Below are 21,811 nucleotides of genomic sequence, written 5' to 3'. Positions count from 1 at the left end.
TTTCAGTTTATCCAGGTCCCACCTCCTTAAATTCCCACCTTTTTACAGTTTCTTCAGTTTTAATCTACAGGTCATAACCAATAGATTGTGGTCAGAGTCCACATCTGCCCCTGGAAATGTCTTACAATTTAAAACCTGGTTCCTAAATCTCTGTCTTACCATTATATAATCTATCTGATACCTTTTAATATCTCCAGGGTTCTTCCATGTATACAACCTTCTACCATGATTCTTAAACCAAGTGTTAGCTATGATTAAGTTGTGCTCTGTGCAAAATTCTACCAGGCGGCTTCCTCTTTCATTTCTTAGCCCCAATCCATATTCACCTACTACGTTTCCTTCTCTCCCTTTTCCTACACTCGAATTCCAGTCACCCATGACTATTAAATTTTCGTCTCCCTTCACTATCTGAATAATTTCTTTTATTTCCTCATACATTTCTTCAAATTCTTCATCATCTGCAGAGCTAGTTGGCATATAAACTTGTACTACTGTAGTAGGTGTGGGCTTCGTATCTATCTTGGCCACAATAATGCGTTCACTATGCTGTTTGTAGTAGCTTACCCGCATTCCTATTTTCCTATTCATTATTAAACCTACTCCTGCATTACCCCTATTTGACTGTGTTTATAACCCTGTAGTCACCTGACCAGAAGTCTTGTTCCTCCTGCCACCGAACTTCACTAATTCCCACTATATCTAACTTTAACCTATCCATTTCCCTTTTCAAATTTTCTAACCTACCTGCCCGATTAAGGGACCTGACATTCCACGCTCCGATCCGTAGAACGCCAGTTTTCTTTCTCCTGATAACGACATCCTCTTGAGTAGTCCCCGCCCGGAGATCCGAATGGGGGACTATTTTACCTCTGGAATATTTTACCCAAGAGGACGCCATCATCATTTAATCATACAGTAAAGCTGCATGCCCTCGGGAAAAATTACGGCCGTAGTTTCCCATTGCTTTCAGCCGTTCGCAGTACCAGCACAGCAAGGCCGTTTTGGTTATTGTTACAAGGCCAGATCAGTCAATCATCCAGACTGTTGCCCTTGCAACTACTGAAAAGGCTGCTGCCCCTCTTCAGGAACCACACGTTTGTCTGGCCTCTCAACAGATACCCCTCCGTTGTGGTTGTACCTATGGTACGGCTATCTGTATCGCTGAGGCCCGCAAGCCTCCCCACCAACGGCAAGGTCCATGGTTCATGGGGGGGGGGATCACAGGGTACCAAAACTAAACACATCAAACAAGAAGCATGTAGAGTAGTCTGACTTACATAAAGTGCTTAATTTTCAACAGTTAGGCAACATCAATCAGAAAATGAAGGTCAAACTTCAAACATGCATCACTGTTGAAGGGAATTTATTTAATCTGTTACAAGCAACATTTCTCATTCCTTCTTATTTCTATGCCTCCCATCTTTTTCTAGAGATTCTTAACATTCTTTGTCATACAGTTCTTCACTAATTATGCAAACACACACACACACAGTTTCAAAATTCAAATAAAAATTTTCTTAGAGGCAGTACACAAACTGCACATAAATTTGCACCTCACATACACAGTCCAGGGAACTCTTCTTCTCTCTAAAGCAAAAGAGAGCTTATAAAAAAATACTGAAGTACAAAGAAATCATTCCAATATAAAAGCCGTTGATCTGTGATGTGTTATCAATGTGATACCTTAAAATCTGATAAAGGTGTGAAATTTCAATTGTGTCCTTATAGTTATTTGAATATATACTTCACACACTGGATACATGAATGTAAGGGGTGAAGAAAAAAATGCTGCATTTGGAGGTCGACAAGTGATTTCTCATTCAGATTCAAGACAAGAGTTTATCTAGCAAAATCAGATCAATTGCATTTTGGAAACATCAGTACGAAAAAGATGAGCTGGCAGCACTGTCATATCGCGTAGTACATTGGAATGTACAGAGGAATGTATATCAACCCACACTACTGTACCAGCATTTGTGGCTCACTGTGTACACTGCTGGGACATCAAACCCTCCTCCACCACGGAGCTATGGTTTGAATCATCATCAGATTCCTTTTTCATTTTTCAGACATGCGTTCCCTAGTTATCATCATTTACAAACAGGACATCATTTGGCCACATGACAATAGCCTGTCACATGACACTGGACTCCATTAATCTACATGTCTGTATTCACTAACCATGCTTTGCCCAAATATCAATGGTACTGTCAAGCCCATGTAGGGCGGCTCCAGATGGAGCACACAAGCGATGAACACGTCAATATGCTTTTGGTGCTGGGTGCATCTGACAACCAAGCTGCTGCAGCTGCTCATGCATATGATGCTAAGTATCCTCAAAGGTGCCATCCTGATAAGAATGTTTTTCATAGCAATGTCTTTGGGAAACTGGTAATCTTCATCCACAAGCAATGGAAAAAGGTCATCCTAGGACTGCATGTGCTCCACAAATAGAGGGTGTGATTCTTGAAATCATTCACCAATCACTTCCACAAAGTACCTGTGATATTGCAAGGAAGTTCCAGATATCTGAAAGACTGGTTGTTGAGGTGCTGCATGATGAAGAACTGCATCCCTGTCATCACCTGTTACCTCAGCACCAGTGGCCACAAGATCACTTTAGACATTACAGTTTTGTGAATGGCTTTTGCACTAAGTGGAAGATTGTGAACATTTTATAAATAATGCGATATGGACTGATGAATCTAGCTTAACTCATGAAGGTATTTTCAGTCTCCACAACAGTCAATATTTGTTGGAACACAACCCATGCCACCCGTGAATGTGGCTTTCAGGCATACTTCAGCTAAAACCTGTGAGCTGGAGCTGTGTGAGTGCTTTTGGGCCCTTACCTATCGTCAGACAAGTAGAATGTACATTTCTTTGCAATAGTTTGCTTGACACATTATAGAAAATGTTCCACTTTGTGTTCATCAACAGCTATGGCTTTAGCATGACGGTGTACCACCACACTTTGGAATAAATGTGTGTAACTATTTAAATGAAGTGTTTCTAGGGAAATGGATTGATTGGTCAAGTAGGCCCAATGTTCAGGCCTTCACATTCCCCAGACCTTAGTTCACTAGATTTTTATTTGTTGGAACTCTTAAAGGAATAAGTTTATTGTACTCCATTCATGGCTGTATACGACCTAATAGCTCACATGCATGCCACTTCAGCAATGTGGGCAGATATGTTGCTTAGGGTCCAGCAAAGTATGATTTAGTGAGTGGTGAAGTGTTTGCAAATGCACAATGGTCACTTTGAACATCTTCTCTGAAGTGAATGTTGCTTGTGCCTGTACGTATAGGCTCTGTTAAGATAAGCCTGAACATCAAACATACCGAATGGAATTATTGCACGTAGCACAATGTGCAGTATAGCTTAGCCTAGCTATTGTGTTTCTTGTGCCTGATTAGATACAGATGATGTCACTGTATCCACGACTGTTTCCTACTGTATTTGTGTCAAGGGCAAAACCAAGCAGTCATTTATTATACTGCACTGTCGAAGTGTAAATTGGATACAATTTGATGCTTTAATTTGGGGGGGGGGGGGGGATGTTTGGCACAAACATTGGTGAACAAAGGCATTGCCTCAACTCACCTAGCTAATGGGACAGCTGCAGCACAGCATAGAGTTCATGCTTCCTGTTCATGGACATGTTGTCCACAGTTACAGTACTGTGTGTGTGAAATCTTATGGGACTTAACTGCTAAGGTCATCAGTCCCTAAGCTTACACACTACTTAACCTACCGTATTTACTTGAATCTAAGCCGCACTTGAATCTAAGCCGCACCTGAAAAATGAGACTCGAAATCAAGGAAAAAAAATTTCCCTAATCTAAGCCGCACCTGAAATTTGAGACTCGAAATTCAAGGGGAAATAAAAGTTTTAGGCCGCACCTCCAAAACGAAACAAAGTTGGTCCATTGTAATATGAGTGACGATACAGCTACAGTAGTTTGGTTCGAGTAGTAAGCTTAGCAGTTAAGCTTTACCAGGTAGCCACTGCTATGCGTCAGGCGCTCCGTACGTATTTATATGGGTACCCTTCCTTTTTCATGTGCTTCGTCTGGTTTGAATTGATTGCTTATTTTTCTTTGATCTGATAAGTGCCGTTCTCTTTGTTATAGGTGTTCACGTCACTCTAAGCTGAAAATGCATTACTATACTGTGTCATGCATTGCTTGTCGCATTCTGATAGTGTGTGTTTACGGCCTGTCGCTGCTTGCGGGATGGCTTGCTTTTGTGCGCGCTACCGCCGCTTACAATTAAAATAAAAAAGAGAGGAATCGCCTCATTAGCGAAACAATGACAAGAGACTGATATTTGTTGTTATTTACACTGATGCTTTCTTTGATAATGATCAACAAGAACCAAATAATAGACTGCGTATGATAGAAGATATTCTGAACGAGAGTTTAGCGAAAATTTTTCTCCGTTTGAAAATCTTTGCAGGTGCCTCTTTAGTACATTACATTCTGCACAGAAATTAAAGTCATCTTAGATTTAAAAACCTAGTCAATTGCCGTGCTTCATTTCTAAACAATACATGGCAAAATGTTTATATTCGTATTATTCTTATGGTGAAGAGAATGCTGCATGTGATTCACAGTTCATAAAAGTTTCTATTAGCAACCATCTCTTCTCACAGATAGGAAAAAATTCAGAACGTAGAGTTGGCCATATTGACAAACATCCCAAACAGTCTTGCCAGTTGGATTTTCGTAGTACATTGAAATGCTGCTACATTCAAAGATGAACAATACTGAATTTGTATTTACTTTGTTGGATAATGTATGAAAATGCAGTGGTTGAAGCTTGGGGCAGAGAAAAAAGCTCGTCTTTAACCTTTTTTTTTTTAATTGATTTACTGACGCAGAGGTTTTGGCGTCAATATTTATCTTTGTGCCTACAAAGCATGCCTGTGTAGTGTTACATATATTCGACGGCAGAAGTTAGTTGTGGCGGCACCTACCAACATTTTTCGTAACTTCCGCTTGATTTGCACTCGATTCTAAGCCGCAGGCAGTTTTTTGGATTACAAAAACCGGAAAAAAAGTGCAGCTTAGATTCAAGTAAATACGGTAAATTATCCTAAGGACAAACACACACACACACACCCATACCAGAGGGAGGACTTGAACCTCCGCCGGGACCAGCCGAGTTACAATATTACTTGAGCCTTCTTTTGTAAATCACATCTCTATTAAACCTATTGCCAGGACTAGGTTTTGTTTAAATGCACTTTTGTCTTGAATTAGGATGAGGAATCACATGCCTACCGCCAAATGTAACATTTTTTCTTCACTCTGTATACATGAACAAGTCTCTTCTTCTGTTATGCAGTAGGACAAACGTCTCCTGCTGACCAAGCAGAACTAGCACATCTAGTAAACAGACTATGCTCAAAAAATGTCCAAAATAAAACGACAATCCAATAAAGATGTAAAAGTCTCTGCTTACCAGGTGGCTACACACATACAAATGAGTAAAAAACAAAATCACTGGTTTTCAAAACCACATGTTCTGTTTACAGAAAGAAACAGCAAAGGAATGTAAGAAAGGGAATACACAAGAATTGTTTTTGTATACTTCCGTGTATTACGCAAGGTAAAAACTTCAGAGTTGAGAGATTCTAAACTGATTTTCAAATGTATTTTTATACTACGGTAAATGAAATACAGAATTCAAGAATAGCTATTGCAATACTACTGCATACAGGATTATTTGCTAGCTAATGTTGTGAACAATTGGAAACAAGTCTGATCTTTTTTTTTAGTTTCCGTGGATCTCAGGACTCCCACTAAAAATGCAAAGATATAGAAAAGTCTTGTAATTTATCGTCTACTTCTTCCATATCATGGTGGCAGCACCAATGTCACCACATGGCCATTGCCCCAAAGAAATGTATATATGTACAAAATTTCCTCTTCTCCAAATCTTTACGATACTTTTTCCAGCTGACTCTCCACCCCCAACCAAAGATGATGAAGGAAAAAATGTATATTGCTTACTACATTTTTGCTGTTCATGCAGTAAAACTGCCACATCAGTCATGAAGTTTTAATTTATTGCTTCTTTACAACTGGAGTTGCCATCAGGGTGAATACTTTGGCCATGATGCTTCAATGTCAGGTCAACGTAACACCACACAGAAATTGTTAAAGTAGACTCGAAGGGTACATGCTGCCTCATGCCCAATGTAGTTACTGAAACAATATTAAGCATCATATATTTTCTGTCCACACAAATACAACAGCTGAGATATCAATGTTAAGGCAGCTAGCATTGGCATGTGCGCAGGCAGTAGGCGCCCACTCCTTAATGTGCTGATCAGATGTGCCTCGCAGTCACGGTGGCAGTACCAATGTCACCACATGGCCATTGCTCCAAAGAAGTTAGCATGCGCTGTGTCGTCAGTACTGCCAAGGTGCTAACAGTTTCCAGGAGATGATGACCAAGCCACCCATGACCCTGTCATAGATTGTGAACAGGAGAGGCAGCCATGGCAATAGAGTCTGTCATCAGGAGCAGCCACACTGGCTCTCCCCCTGTGATGACGGAAGAACAGCTGCATCTCTCTAGATGGGAACCAGGGACGCTCAGTATGGAAGACGGCAGCAGCCATAGTCGAACCCTCCATACAGACCACAGGTCAAAGGCATCTTAGTTCTTCCCATCTGTATCAGCATGGATGACGGCAATGTGACTGGCAGTGTCAGAGTCCCCAGAGTGGGACATGCTGTTACACAGAAGCACATTGACAGCTACATGAATAGACAGCAGGCCAGCATAGGTTTTACGGCCAGGCTGGTTGGTTGCACACTGAGCCTACCTCCACTGGAACTGATGATGGCCTGCATTCATCATGCTACTGTAGGGTGGCAATGACATCCACTGGTCTGCTTTCCTTGCTTGGTTAGAATTTCATAACTTTACCTTTCAGACAATCTTTCTGCTGTGTCAGTACACTGACTAATTACTCTTACACCTAACTTACGCTTTCTCATTCCACGTTGCACGGTCACCATTGTGACAGAATCTTTCTGTCAACACACTGTTATTCTGCTGCTTTGCTGGCTTGGGCACCCAGCTCAATTAATGTGTAGCAATTGCTTCTGTGTTCACTGCAATATCAGTGGTTCTTCTTCGCTAGAATTTCACCAGGCTATCAACTTGTTCTGTCCTGCCTCTTGCAACATCAGAAATGTTTCTAAAGTTTATCTGGCTGCACAAGGTATACTATTGTGTAGCACTTCACTACTAAGTCTGTATGCAACACTTTTTGCAGACAGTATCCACATACACTACTAAATGTTTCTGCACCAGACAATGATGTAGCTATTCTTTGAAATATACCAATAACTACTTAGTTAGAGTTCATGTGATATACCTTGGTCTGTGCAGGGATGAGGACAAACTGACAGTATGCACAACCTGACTTCCTCCATTATAAAATGCTGTCACTGCATCTACTGTGCTTGCAAACTGCAATCCTATTCTGTATAGGACAGAGATAACAACGAAAATAGTCTATGTGCATTAGCCAACAATCTACATGCAACTAAGGTGGCCACTTCTTTATATCACAGAGATGGACTTGCTGAACACACAGAGAGCATATACATTTTCTGTGCATAGCCATCTTACTTTGTTCACGCTCTAGTACTCAATTTGACGTGACTCATGATTAACTAGAGATGCCGTACAAAACAGGATTTAAATACACCATGATAGTTGAAAGATAATATCGAGTCTCTGCATACTGTATTTGCCTAAATGTAAGTCAAGTTTTTTCCGCAAAATTCAGCCATGAAAAATTACATAATGGTTAATCCTCATGATCTTATGCACATGATAATATTTTTGTGTCACAGAATATTCACTGTAGCACTCATTCCCAAGTTAGAAACAGAGCAACAGTATCACTACTGTTCAGAATTAATCAATGTGTATGAGATAACAATGTAACCATCTTGCAGTAGCCACTAGAATGATCGCGGGAGGCGCACATCAGCACGGCGCGTCACAGACGGTAGTTGCCGCAAAACTTGATACAGCGAGGGAGATATCCAAGACAAGAAGAGAGCACGACATACCTCCGCATCGGCAACATGAAATGCCTGAAAATGCTGCTGAAGGCGATGTTCATATGCGTCCCAATCCTCCGCCGTCTCGTCATACGGGGGAAAGGGAGGAGGGAACGGCGCTGGAGCAGACTGCGTGGAGAGCAACGCCGGAAGCACTTGTTTCATGGTGGCCATGAGCTCCGTCTGCTGCTCAACCAAAACCCGCACCAAATCCTCCATGCCGTGGAGAAGCTGCGAAACCGGAACAACGACGCAACACGCGAAAGAATGACCCTACTCGTCGCCAATTGTGTAATAACACTGTTCACGTTTACGTCGCACTTCACTTGGCGTAGACCGGGACTGTGCCCTAGGCATGCTTGATGTTAACTGACTGGGCACGGCCCGTGCTGCCTGAGTTGTTGTTGTTACGCCGGCAGAGGTCGCGTCCGAATTCTCGCGTTCCCTCTGGTGGACGGGACTCTACTTGTGGCAACTACTGTCCGTGACGCGCCGTGCTGATGTGCGCCTCCCGCGATCTTTCTGGTGGCTACTGCACATCTTCAATTATTGACATTTCATTTAGGCAATCACTGTTATCATTTTCACAGTTCCATTATTTTACATGACAGAACAAGCAAAAGTTTTCTCCAACTAAAGGAAAATTATGTGTGCACCAATGATTTGTAACATCGAGAGAAAATCATCAACAAATTTCGAAACTCGGTGCAGTTATGATGCAAAGTTCGAGCTCAGAATTACTGTTTTGCAAAGAATACATTTAACTGAGAAGCTGGCAAAAAGTATGGTTTGGATGAATGTAATGGTTGGCGTTGAACATATTGCAGAAAAAGCAACACACCACAGTTTCAGCAAGGAAAACCTACAGATGGGAAAAAGCTAGGAAATATCCTAAACTTGAAGCTAGGCCTTAACCATACCATGGGCAGAGTGCTATGGTAGTATTGGTTGGAGCTGCATGGTTATCCATTTCACATACACAGAGAATGGCAGAGGATTTTACCAAGAATCTCAGCTACTTTCAAATGCAGGCAATCCAAATATGCCAGTGACACTCTTACCACCATATATCAGATGAGCAACAAACATTTTTTTTGGGACAAACCAAGCAACATGACAGAGGACTATAAAGGAGTGAGAAGTATACAATTAAGAACACTGGGAACGAAAAAAATCAAAGCATTACATCTACATCTATAGCTACATTTAAGTGCCTGGCAGAGGGTTCATGGAACCACCTTCACAATTCTCTATTATTCCAATCTCGTATAGCGCGCGGAAAGAATGAACACCTATATCTTTCTGTACGAGCTCTGATTTCCCTCATTTTATCATGGTGATCGTTCCGCCCTATGTAGGTCGGTGTCAGCAAAATATTTTTGCATTCGGAGGAGAAAGTTGGTGATTGGAATTTCGTAAGAAGATTCCATCGCAACGAAAAATGCCTTTCTTTTAATGATCCAAATCCTGTATCATTTCTGTGACACTCTCTCCCATATTTTGCGATATTACAAAATGTGCTGCCTTTCTTTGAACTTTTTCGACATACTCCATCAGTCCTATCTGGTAAGGATCCCACACCGCGCAGCAGTATTCTAAAACATGATGTTAGTAGTTACTGCAGAGGTATGAAAGCTCCCCTCTCCCTCTTCTCGTTATTCTGAAGAGTAAATATTTGCCCAAGGAATATTTCCCAAATGGAAGTTGTGACTTGTTGCCTACAAAAAGGCTGCAAGTACAACTACAAAACTGCAGGTGCCTGACGTCATCGCGAAGAAGCCATTTAAACACCATCTCTTAAAAGACTACTCTGACTGACTTTATATGGGGACCATGCACTCACTCCATCTGTCAATATTAAAAACTCATCAGTCAGAGTTATATGTGAGTGGATTATCATTATCTCTGCATAGTACACAATATCACAAGATTCTATCACAAAAGCATTCAAGTAGTGTAAGAGTGACCACATTGTGTATAGATATTGTAAAAGGGTAATTTGACACTATTTTTCTTCAATGAGACCCCCCCCCCTCCCCGACACACACACACAATTAACTGTGTGGCTTATATTCAGGAAAATAAGGTATTATCAAATAATAAATATGTGTATTCTTCACAAATTTAGTTCAACGTAACGTAACAGCAAAAATATAAGTTTACATTGACAGAAACTTTTTATCTGTATACTGACATTTCTGTGAGAATTTGATTGTCATAAAGCGTGTATTATCTGATGAATGAAATATTTTGTTCTTTTTTAGCAAAGTAGTTGTTTTGTCTATTTGATTTATTAGCATTATGAAAGACACGTTTTGGTGCCACTTTTATAGGGTTTTTCATCAAGTGTGTGTGTTATAGTAATGATCTCTTATAAACATTTTGTTATTGCCAGGTACTGCGCCCCCTGTTTTTCTAACAACATGGCATTAGTTTTCATTTATTATACCCAATTTTATATTGTACTGTAAACAACACACCAAATACTACACTGAAAAAATGTCAAGCTACATAGTTGTTATAGTAATTTTTGGGAGTATAAACCTCTGAACTACTTCTTGGGTATCACCCATGAATTACAATTATCATATTTCATTTATTCCTCTAATATATTTCAGAATTAAAGGTACTTTGAGATTGAACATATCAGTATTACTAACTCAATGATTTAAGTAATAGATGTGAATAACATCTAGCCAATTTAATTAAAGAAGCCATTACTTACCTGAGCAATTAACTCACTGTTGTAGAACATTTTGTTAGGCACTTCAAGAATCTCAGGCAGTGAACGATAATTGTACAGTAACTTTGTTACAAGTCGGGGGTTATAACCTGTGCCAGGAAACCCAGCTGTGTCTCGCAAATAGGGGGGGCAGTGTAGGAGACGAGACAAGTATGACTCGCCAAGCCCATATTCCTTGGCTGCAGCTGATGATACTATAGGGCCCAGTTGTTGTGGGTCACCTGCCAGCACCACCTGACCCAACTTCTTATCAAGGCATCCCGCTGTAGACAAAATGAAATCACAACACTTGTAATATTCAGGCTAACAGAAGAAATATTTCAGTTCTGCTCTTTATGAATGCATCATATACTGGTGTATTGTGAAATCTGATGAATGTAGAATGAAAAACAGAAATTTTAGGGAACAATGACTATTAATTTGGTAAATCATGCAGAAGATTTAGGAAATCTATTTACATAGTACAAACAAGCAAACTTCTGATAGAAAGTTTAAGACAATACTTATCACTCAATTATCATTTTATTTTATTTTTGTTTGGCTACACAGAGGCAATCATGTCATTCGTATAACACAAACATTGTCTCTCTACCCAATGGTTCTAAGTACTCTGGCCTATACAGTACTAGTATGATCTTTTTAGGATTTGAATATACAGGATATAAATTCCATGAGTAATTATAGCTAAATGAATCAGGTGGAGAATAATGGGGATCAAAATATCTGACAGAGGTAAATAAAAAGGTAATATGTAGAAAATGAAGTGAAAATTATTGTATTTTCCTTTGCTAAGAAACTTGAATTGTTGTTTACTTTAGTGTCTTATTTCAATTAAACTGACATGTGAAAAGAAAGACAGTCATGGATATGCAGCCATTGTGTATGATACAAGAATAGCTAGAATTTTAGAACGCTGGAATAAAATAGTGCCATATCTGCAAATGTCCCTAATGCTCTGACAACCCCCCAAGAACCACCCCTCACACCCAATACCAACCTGGACTGGAACAAACTTAACCATACCCTTCAAAATGGCTTCAACTACTTATCACCATGACCAAAAATGAGGAACATCACTCACCTCTCTCAAAATGGTATTCCAACCCCACTCAATCTAGAAAATATCCTTACAGCACATCTCAACCCCTGCCACATGGGTCATACCTCTGAGGAAGACCTAGTTGCAAGCCAATACAACCCCCACCCCCTCCCCCTTTCTCACAAACATCCTATTCCAGAGGCAGGAAAGCAGTCATATCATATATCAGTTTTGATGCGACTTTTGCACAGCATTTTATGTGAGCAAGTCCATTAATCGGGTGTCCACCTGACTGAATAACTACTGACAGACTATGGCCAAGAGCACAGTTCACCACCCAATGGTGCAACAAGCTGCAGAGCAGTACACACTTGATTTTACCGGCTCATTCAAAACCCGGGGCATCTGGATCCTTCTCCTCAACATCAGCTTCTCTGAGTTACACAGCTGGGAGCTGCCCTTGCAACACATCTTTCAATCCTATACTCCTCCTGGCACTTTATCTGCGCTAGTCCCTACAACACACCCCCTTCCACCCCTGCCCCATGATCCTAACTCATCTCATCCTGCACTCACAACTTCCTCTGCAGAATATTCCTCTTTCTCTGTTCTGTCTCCTCCTCTAACCCTTTCACACCCTCTGGCTACAACTTTTATTGTATTTATCCTCAACACAAGCTTCCCCCTCCTCAAATGGAAACCTCAGGTACACATCTGTGAATGTTCCACTGTTTTATCGTGTGCAAGTGCTGTCAATTTTGGGCATTACTATGAAAATATCAGCAAGTCACTCTAGCAATGCATAACAGCTTATGACCACCTGAATGCATGGATGTTGTTGGTTCACTATATTCCACTGTATAATTGAATATTGTTGTTGTTATTTTGCATGGCAATTATTAAAAGGTCATTTTACTATTTATTACAATAGACACTATTTCATAAACAGTTATTTTAGTCCAAGTGTGCAAACTATGTTTTGAAAACAGATACACATTTTTGTATAAATCTTGCATTTAAAATAATTTTGAATCACCTAAGAGCATAACTGCATAAACAATTTTCCTTCCTCCAGAATAAATTCAGGTCTGAAATAGTTAATATACTCCTCTATATCGTATGCTGCACACAACTGCTTCTGCCTGTGGTCAGAATGAGCTCACTGGTGGCACATTCCCATCCAGTGTCTTGCTGCCTCTCCCTCTCAGCCATCAACTAGCCTTCCTGAATCCCCTCCCCCCCTCCCACCATTCGCCGCCGTTCACCCACCACCCACTCCATCAGACACGAACCCTCATGCTAGTTGTGCTGCAGTACCAGCACAATGTAATCAGCCAGGATAATGTAGCCACGCAGTCGTGAGAGGACACTAAAGCTCTGAAGAAGGATCCATCCAAAAGCAGTAAGATTCTCTGTCTTGTTTGTTTGCCTATAAGTGACTCAATGCCTTAACTACTCAGTTAGTTGTTACCTTTACTCCTTCCATTATTTCCACTCCTCAAGGGGCTTTCCATTACCATACAAATAAATAGTTACAAATTATATGACATTATGGTCATAATGACAATCATTATTGTTCATCAACAGCAAGCACATCAAAGATCAGTGTTTATATAATCTGATTCGTGAAAATAAAGTGACTATTGAAACAGTATATATCAAAACTGAATCCACAACATAAACAGTCATCCAGAAATGTATTTATTACCAATCACACCAAGAAAGCTTTGAAGTTTACAGGTTGTTGTTGTTGTGGTCTTCAGTCCTGAGACTGGTTTGATGCAGCTCTCCATGCCACTCTATCCTGTGCAAGCTTCTTCATCTCCCAGTACTTACTGCAACCTACGTCCTTCTGAATCTGCTTAGTGTATTCATCTCTTGTTCTCCCTCTATGATTTTTACCCTCCACGCGGCCTTCCAATGCTAAATTTGTGATCCCTTGATGCCTCAGAACATGTCCTACCAACCGGTCCCTTCTTCTAGTCAAGTTGTGCCACAAACTCCTCTTCTCCCCAATTCTATTCAGTACCTACTCATTAGTTACATGATCTACCCATCTAATCTTCAGCATCCTTCTGTAGCACCACATTTCGAAAGCTTCTATTCTCTTCTTGTCTAAATTATTTATTGTCCATGTTTCACTTCCACACATGGCTACACTCCATACAAATACTTTCAGAAACAACTTCCTGACACTTAAATCTATACTCGATGTTAACAAATTTCTCTTCTTCAGAAACATTTTCCTTGCCATTGCCAGTCTACATTTTATATCCTCTCTACTTCGACCATCATCAGTTATTTTGCTCCCCAAATAGCCAAACTCCTTTACTACTTTAAGTGTCTCATTTCCTAATCTAATTCCCTCAGCATCACCCGACTTAATTAGACTACATTCCATTATCCTCGTTTTGCTTTTGTTGATGTTCATCTTATATCCTCCTTTCAAGACACTGTCCATTCCGTTCAACTGCTCTTCCAAGTCCTTTGCTGTCTCTGACAGAATTACAATGTCATCGGTGAACCTCAACGTTTTTATTTCTTCTCCATGGACTTTAATACCTACTCTGAATTTTTCTTTCGTTTCCTTTACTGCTTGCTCAATATACAGATTAAATAACATCGGGGAGAGGCTACAACCCTGTCTCACTCCCTTCCCAACCACTGCTTCCCTTTCATGCCCCTCGACTCTTATAACTGCCATCTGGTTTCTGTACAAATTGTAAATAGCCTTTCGCTCACTGTATTTTACCCCTGCCACCTTTAGAATTTGAAAGAGAGTATTCCAGTCAACATTGTCAAAAGCTTTCTCTAAGTCTACAAATGCTAGAAATGTAGGTTTGCCTTTCCTTAATCTATTTTCTAAAATAAGTTGTAAGGTCAGTATTGCCTCACGTGTTCCAACATTTCTGCAGAATCCAAACTGATCTTTGCTGAGGTCGGCTTCTAACAGTTTTTCCATTCGTCTGTAAAGAATTCACGTTAGTATTTTCCAGCTGTGACTTATTAAACTGATAGTTCGGTAATTTTCACATCTGTCAACACCTGCTTTCTTTGGGATTGGAATTATTATATTCTTCTTGAAGTCTGAGGGTATTTCGCCTGTCTCATACATCTTGCTCACCAGATGGTAGAGTTTTGTCAGGAATGGTTCTCCCAAGGCCGTCAGTAGTTCCAATGGAATGTTGTCTACTCCCGGGGCCTTGTTTCGACTTAGGTCTTTCAGTGCTCTGTCAAACTCTTCACGCAGTATCGTATCTCCCATTTCTTCTTCATCTACATCCTCTTCCATTTCCATAATATTGTCCTCAAGTACACCACCCTTGTATAGACCCTCTATATACTCCTTCCACCCTTCTACTTTCCCTTCTTTGCTTAGAACTGGGTTTCCATCTGAGCTCTTGATATTCATACAAATGGCTCTCTTTTCTCCAAAGGTCTCTTTAATTTTCCTGTAGGCAGTATCTATCTTACCCCTAGTGAGATAAGCCTCTACATCCTTACATTTGTCCTCTAGCCATCCCTGCTTAGCCATTTTGCACTTCCTGCCGAACTCATTTTTGAGACGTTTGTATTCCCTTTTGCCTGCTTCATTTACTGCATTTTTTATATTTTCTCCTTTCATCAATTAAATTCAATATTTCTTCTGTTACCCAAGGATTTCTACTAGCCCTCGTCTCTTTACCTACTTGATCCTCTGCTGCCTTCACTACTTCATCCCTCAGAGCTACCCATTCTTCTTCTACTCTATTTCTTTCCCCCATTCCTGTCAATTGTTCCCTTATGCTCTCCCTGAAACTCTGTACAACCTCTGGTTTAGTCAGTTTATCCAGGTCCCATCTCCTTAAATTCCCATCTTTTTGCAGTTTCTTCAGTTTTAATCTACAGTTGATAACCAATAGATTGTGGTCAGAATCCACATCTGCCCCTGGAAATGTCTTACAATTTAAAACCTGGTTCCTAACTCTCTGTCTTACCATTATATAATCTATCTGATACCTTCTAGTATCTCCAGGGTTCTTCCATGTATATAACCTTCTTTTATGATTCTTGAACCAAGTGTTAGCTATGATTAAGTTATGCTCTGTGCAAAATTCTACCAGACGGCTTCCTCTTTCATTTATCTCCCCCAAACCATATTCACCCACTACATTTCCTTCTCTCCCTTTTCCTACTCTCGAATTCCAGTCACCCATGACTATTAAATTTTCGTCTCCCTTAACTACCTGAATAATTTCTTTTATCTCATCATACATTTCATCAATTTCTTCATCATCTGCAGAGCTAGTTGGCATATAAACTTGTAGTACTGTAGTATGCATGGGCTTCGTGTCAATCTTGGCGAGAATAATGCTTTCACTATGCTGTTGGTAGTAGCTTACCCGCACTCCTATTTTTTTATTCATTATTGAACCTACTCCTGCATTACTCCTATTTGATTTTGTATTTATAGCCCTGTATTCACCTGACTAGAAGTCTTGTTCCTCCTGCCACCGAACTTCACTAATTCCCACTATATCTAACTTTAACCTATCCATTTCCCTTTTTAAATTTTCTAACCTACCTGCCCGATTAAGGGATCTGACATTCCACGCTCCGATCCGTAGAATGCCAGTTTTCTTTCTCTTGATAACGACTTCCTCTTGAGTGGTCCCCGCCTGGAGATCCGAATGGGGGACTATTTTTACCTCCGGAATATTTTACCCAAGAGGACACCATCATCATTTAACTATACAGTAAAGCTGCATGCCCTCGGGAAAAATTACGGCTGTAGTTTCCCCTTGCTTTCAGCCGTTCGCAGTACCAGCACAGCAAGGCCGTTTTGGTTAGTGGTGCAAGGCCAGATCAGTCAATCATCCAGACTGCTGCCCCTGCAACTACTGAAAAGGCTGCTGCCCCTCTTCAGGAACCACACATTTGTCTGGCCTCTCAACAAATACCCCTCCGTTGTGGTTGCACCTACGGTACGGCCATCTGTATCGCTGAGGCACGCAAGCCTCCCCACCGATGGCAAGGTCTATGGTTCATGGGGGTAGGGTTTACAGGTTAGTTTAATTATTTGAAATGTTACATAGTTTGTTAACTGTAGGTTAAAAGAATTAAAAGAAAAATCTCTTGTTCTGAGAACTTGTTTGCTTAAAAAGATGTATCATACAGTGTGTCTCAAACCTTTTGAACAGTGCATGATGCCTAGTCAAAGATCGAATGTTACCCATCAGGAGAGTTGGCAAACATTCATTTAATGTGAGTTGTGGCAGGATGTAGTGCCCGTAAACCAGCATAAAGGCATAGAGAATGCTTTCCTCAAAGTCGTCATCCTAACTGGAAGACGTTTATCTCCGCAGATACCAACTTATGAGAGACGGGGTGTTCACACTACAAGGAGCCGACAAATGGTCCCACCAAACACATGTCCAAACACAAGCCTTAGAGGAGATGGTGTTAGATCCTGTCTCCTAGTACAATAGACACCAGGAATCTTTGAGCGAGTGTGACAGAACTTCATGTGCCACTGCCATGCATGCGTTGACACTGGTGGTGATCACTTTGAACAATTATTATAAGCTACATTGTTGTTATTCGGTTTATACTGTGTATGTGTACAACACGGTAAATATGCATTTCTGACCATTGGTTCCCTATCTATTGACCCACTATCACCTGTTTCAATGTGATCCAGAAGGTTAGAGACACCCTGTATATGCTTATTTGAAATCTCCACGTCAATTATCAAACTTGTTCACTGGAATCTACAGCACACAAATATTTCTACAAACATTAGTTGAGCTCATTGCTTAGAAGTGTCATACTTCACATCTCTCCTACACAAGTGCATAAAAAGTAAGACTATGCCCAAAAAATTATACTGAGAACACAAAACTTGTAGACAACTTGACAATGCCTAATAAAAGCTCCTGTATTCATGGGCAATGCACACTAACAAACTACAGAATGAATAAAGTGTATTGCGCATAGGAGATTTCAAAGCACAAAATTACCACAATAACCCACCCACAACTTTCAAAGTAAGTAAAAGGGTTAAACAAAGTAATATAAATAACTAAGTTAACCATACCCACCAACAGGAATAAGCAGTTCTGGTTCAAGTGCTTGTCCAGCCTCATCCACCAGTACATGTGTGAAATGGCCACGAGGCAATCCTGCAATGAACAACTGGCCAAGTGCAACACAAGTACCTACAGTAATCCGATGTCTTCCCATCAGATGTGATTGTTCTACTTCAGCACAGAGACAGTAAGGAATGAGATCCTCAGGCATTCCACCTTCCTCCAGGTACCGATAACCCACAAGTCTTACCATATCGCCAGGTTGGAGCAAACCTGACTCCAGTAATCGCTGAGCCACAAGATTAGCAGAACTATTTGATGGCGTAGCAACAACCAATCTGAAAGTAAGCAGTGCATCAGAAATAGGTCAAAATCAAAATACCTGCCACAGATTTTCAGCTGTGAACGCCAACATAAAAGGCAGTGGACCATACGTGGAATCCAAAACATGAAAGAAGGATGTTACAGGAGAACGAAATAGGTATCATTTGCATATTTACTGGAAGTTTTGAAGCAGTCACTATCATGTACACAGTTCCAATACCAAGTTCAAAAAACTTTGGGTTTTCTGTGAGTACATCCAAAGCAGCTAAGTATCATAATACAAATTATATGGCAAAATTACAGTCCCATTGAAGCCATACTTCATTGGAGTAACCGATAGAAAGGTCCCAGAACTGCTCTCATTAATAAACGGTCACAACGCCCATATTGTACTAGGGACAGAAAGTTGGCTGAAACCAGACGTAAACAGTAATGAAATCCTAAACTCAGATTGGAATGTATACCGCAGAGACAGGCTGGACAGCGAAGGGGGAGGCGTGTTTATAGCGATAAGAAGTGCAATAGTATTGAAGGAAATTGATGGAGATCCGAAATGTGAAATGATTTGGGTGAAGGTCACGGTTAAAGCAGGCTCAGACATGGTAATTAGATGTCTCTATAGGCCCCCTGGCTCAGCAGCTGTTGTGGCTGAGCACCTCAAGGATAATTTGGAAAATATTTCGAGTAGATTTCCCCACCATGTTATAGTTCTGGGTGGAGATTTTAATTTGCCGGATATAGACTGGGAGACTCAAACGTTCACAACGGGTGGCAGGGACAAAGAATCCAGTGAAATTTTTTTAAGTGCTTTATCTGAAAACTACCTTGAGCAGTTAAACAGAGAACCGACTCGTGGCGATAACATATTAGACCTTCTGGTGACAAACAGACCCGAACTATTTGAAACAGTTAACGCAGAACAGGGAATCAGCGATCATAAAGTGGTTATGGCATCGATGACTTCAGCCGTAAATAGAAATATTAAAAAAGGTAGGAAGATTTTCCTGTTTAGCAAAAGTGACAAAAAGCAGATTACAGAGTACCTGACGGCTCAACACAAAAGTTTTGTCTCAAGTACAGATAGTGTTGAGGATCAGTGGACAAAGTTCAAAACCATCATACAATATGCGTTAGATGAGTATGTGCCAAGCAAGATCGTAAGCGATGGAAAAGAGCCACCGTGGTACAACAACCGAGTTGGAAAACTGCTGCGGAAGCAAAGGGAACTTCACAGCAAACATAAACATAGCCAAAGCCTTGCAGACAAACAAAAATTACGCGAAGCGAAATGTAGTGTGAGGAGGGCTATGCGAGAGGCGTTCAATGAATTCGAAAGTAAAGTTCTATGTACTGACTTGGCAGAAAATCCTAAGAAATTTTGGTCTTATGTCATAGCGGTAGGTGGATCAAAACAAAATGTCCAGACACTCTGTGACCAAAATGGTACTGAAACCGAGGATGACAGACTAAAGGCCGAAATACTAAATGTCTTTTTCCAAAGCTGTTTCACAGAGGAAGACTGCACTATAGTTCCTTCTCTAGATTGTCGCACAGATGACAAAATGGTAGATATCGAAATAGACGACAGAGGGATAGAGGAACAATTAAGATCACTCAAAAGAGGAAAGGCCGCTGGACCTGATGGGATACCAGTTCGATTTTACACAGAGTACGCGAAGGAACTTGCCCCCCTTCTTGCAGCGGTGTACCGTAGGTCTCTAGAAGAGCGTAGCGTTCCAAAGGATTGGAAAAGGGCACAGGTCATCCCCGTTTTCAAGAAGGGACGTCGAACAGATGTGCAGAACTATAGACCTATATCTCTAACGTCGATCAGTTGTAGAATTTTGGAACACGTATTATGTTTGAGTATAATGACTTTTCTGGAGACTAGAAATCTACTCTGTAGGAATCAGCATGGGTTTCGAAAAAGACGGTCGTGTGAAACCCAGCTCGCGCTATTTGTCCATGAGACTCAGAGGGCCATAGACACCGGCTCACAGGTAGATGCTGTGTTTCTTGACTTCCGCAAGGCGTTTGATACAGTTCCCCACAGTCGTTTAATGAACAAAGTAAGAGCATGTGGACTATCAGACCAATTGCGTGATTGGATTGAGGAGTTCCTAGATAACCGAACGCAGCATGTCATTCTCAATGGAGAGAAGTCTTCCGAAGTAAGAGTGATTTCAGGTGTGCCGCAGGGGAGTGTCATAGGACTGTTGCTATTCACAATATACATAAATGACTTGGTGAATGACATCGGAAGTTCACTGAGGCTTTTTGCAGATGATGCTGTGGTGTATCGAGAGGTTGTAACAATGGAAAATTGTACTGAAATGCAGGAGGATCTGCAGCGAATTGTCGCATGGTGCAGGGAATGGCAATTGAATCTCAATGTAGACAAGTGTAATGTGCTGCGAATACATAGAAAGATAGATCCCTTATCATTTAGCTACAAAATAGCAGGTCAGCAACTGGAAGCAGTTAATTCCATAAATTATCTGGGAGTACGCATTAAGAGTGATTTAAAATGGAATGATCATATAAAGTTGATCGTCGGTAAAGCAGATGCCAGACTGAGATTCATTGGAAGAATCCTAAGGAAATGCAATCCGAAAACAAAGGAAGTAGGTTACAGTACGCTTGTTCGCCCACCGCTTGAATACTGCTCAGCAGTGTGGGATCCGTACCAGATAGGGTTGATAGAAGAGATAGAGAAGATCCAACGGAGAGCAGCACGCTTCGTTACAGGATCATTTAGTAATCGCGAAAGCGTTACGGAGATGATAGATAAACTCCAGTGGAAGACTCTGCAGGAGAGACGCTCAGTAGCTCGGTACGGGCTTCTGTTAAAGTTTCGAGAACATACCTTCACTGAAGACTCAAGCAGTATATTGCTCCCTCCTACGTATATCTCGCGAAGAGACCATGAGGATAAAATCAGAGAGATTAGAGCCCACACAGATGCATGCCGACAATCCTTCTTTCCACGAACAATACGAGACTGGAATAGAAGGGAGAACCGATAGAGGTACTCAGGGTACCCTCCGCCATACACCATTAGGGGGCTTGCGGAGTATGGATGTAGATGTAGATCTAACACCAGAAGTAATGTATTGTATCACCTGAAGAGCACTGGAACATTGGCAGTTCAATCTGCACAACAGAATTACATTATTTGCTACTACACCATAATGAATTCAGCTTTATACATTGAGATAAATTTATAACGTAAAATATGGAAATTTTATGTTTAATGGAAGTTGAACATACAGATGAATAGTTGTGTAATATGAACGGCATACTAATTTTGAAATAAATCATTTCTTTACTGAGAAGATATCAATAAATGTTGATAGGCGCCTGAATCTTTAATGTTAAGAAATTAGAGGAAAGATGGACAAGGGATGCAGTTTCCTTTTGTGTCTCTCAGTTCAAACATAGATTTGGCATCACTAACAAGGACGCTGAAAATTAAGAGGACTTATAAGAAATGAGAAGGTTATTTGCAGAACTGGAAAAGAAAAGATATGTGAAAAACTCC

At 40.7% G+C, this 21,811-nt stretch overlaps 1 protein-coding gene across 3 annotated transcripts in view; it reads right to left on the bottom strand.

The window, feature by feature from the left end:
- The window catches only part of LOC126251369 (probable RNA helicase armi), a 56,322-nt gene that overhangs the window by 8,047 nt on the left and 26,464 nt on the right, over positions 1–21,811 (bottom strand). For 2 of the 3 annotated variants that reach the window (XM_049951751.1, XM_049951752.1), the window contains 2 exons: positions 17,959–18,284; positions 10,822–11,102 (listed from right to left, as the gene is read on the bottom strand). In XM_049951751.1, the coding sequence (XP_049807708.1) occupies positions 10,822–11,102; positions 17,959–18,284 (607 nt within the window). Of the gene's footprint in view, positions 1–6,020; positions 6,216–10,821; positions 11,103–17,958; positions 18,285–21,811 lie in introns of all 3 variants that reach the window. The other variant, XR_007545728.1, reaches the window with a different exon arrangement.

The sequence above is a fragment of the Schistocerca nitens genome, chromosome 4 (assembly GCF_023898315.1).
Source record: "Schistocerca nitens isolate TAMUIC-IGC-003100 chromosome 4, iqSchNite1.1, whole genome shotgun sequence".
Classification (NCBI taxonomy): Eukaryota; Metazoa; Arthropoda; class Insecta; order Orthoptera; family Acrididae; genus Schistocerca; species Schistocerca nitens.
Note: the sequence above shows the minus strand (reverse complement) of the source record. Positions and strands in the feature narration are given on the sequence as shown.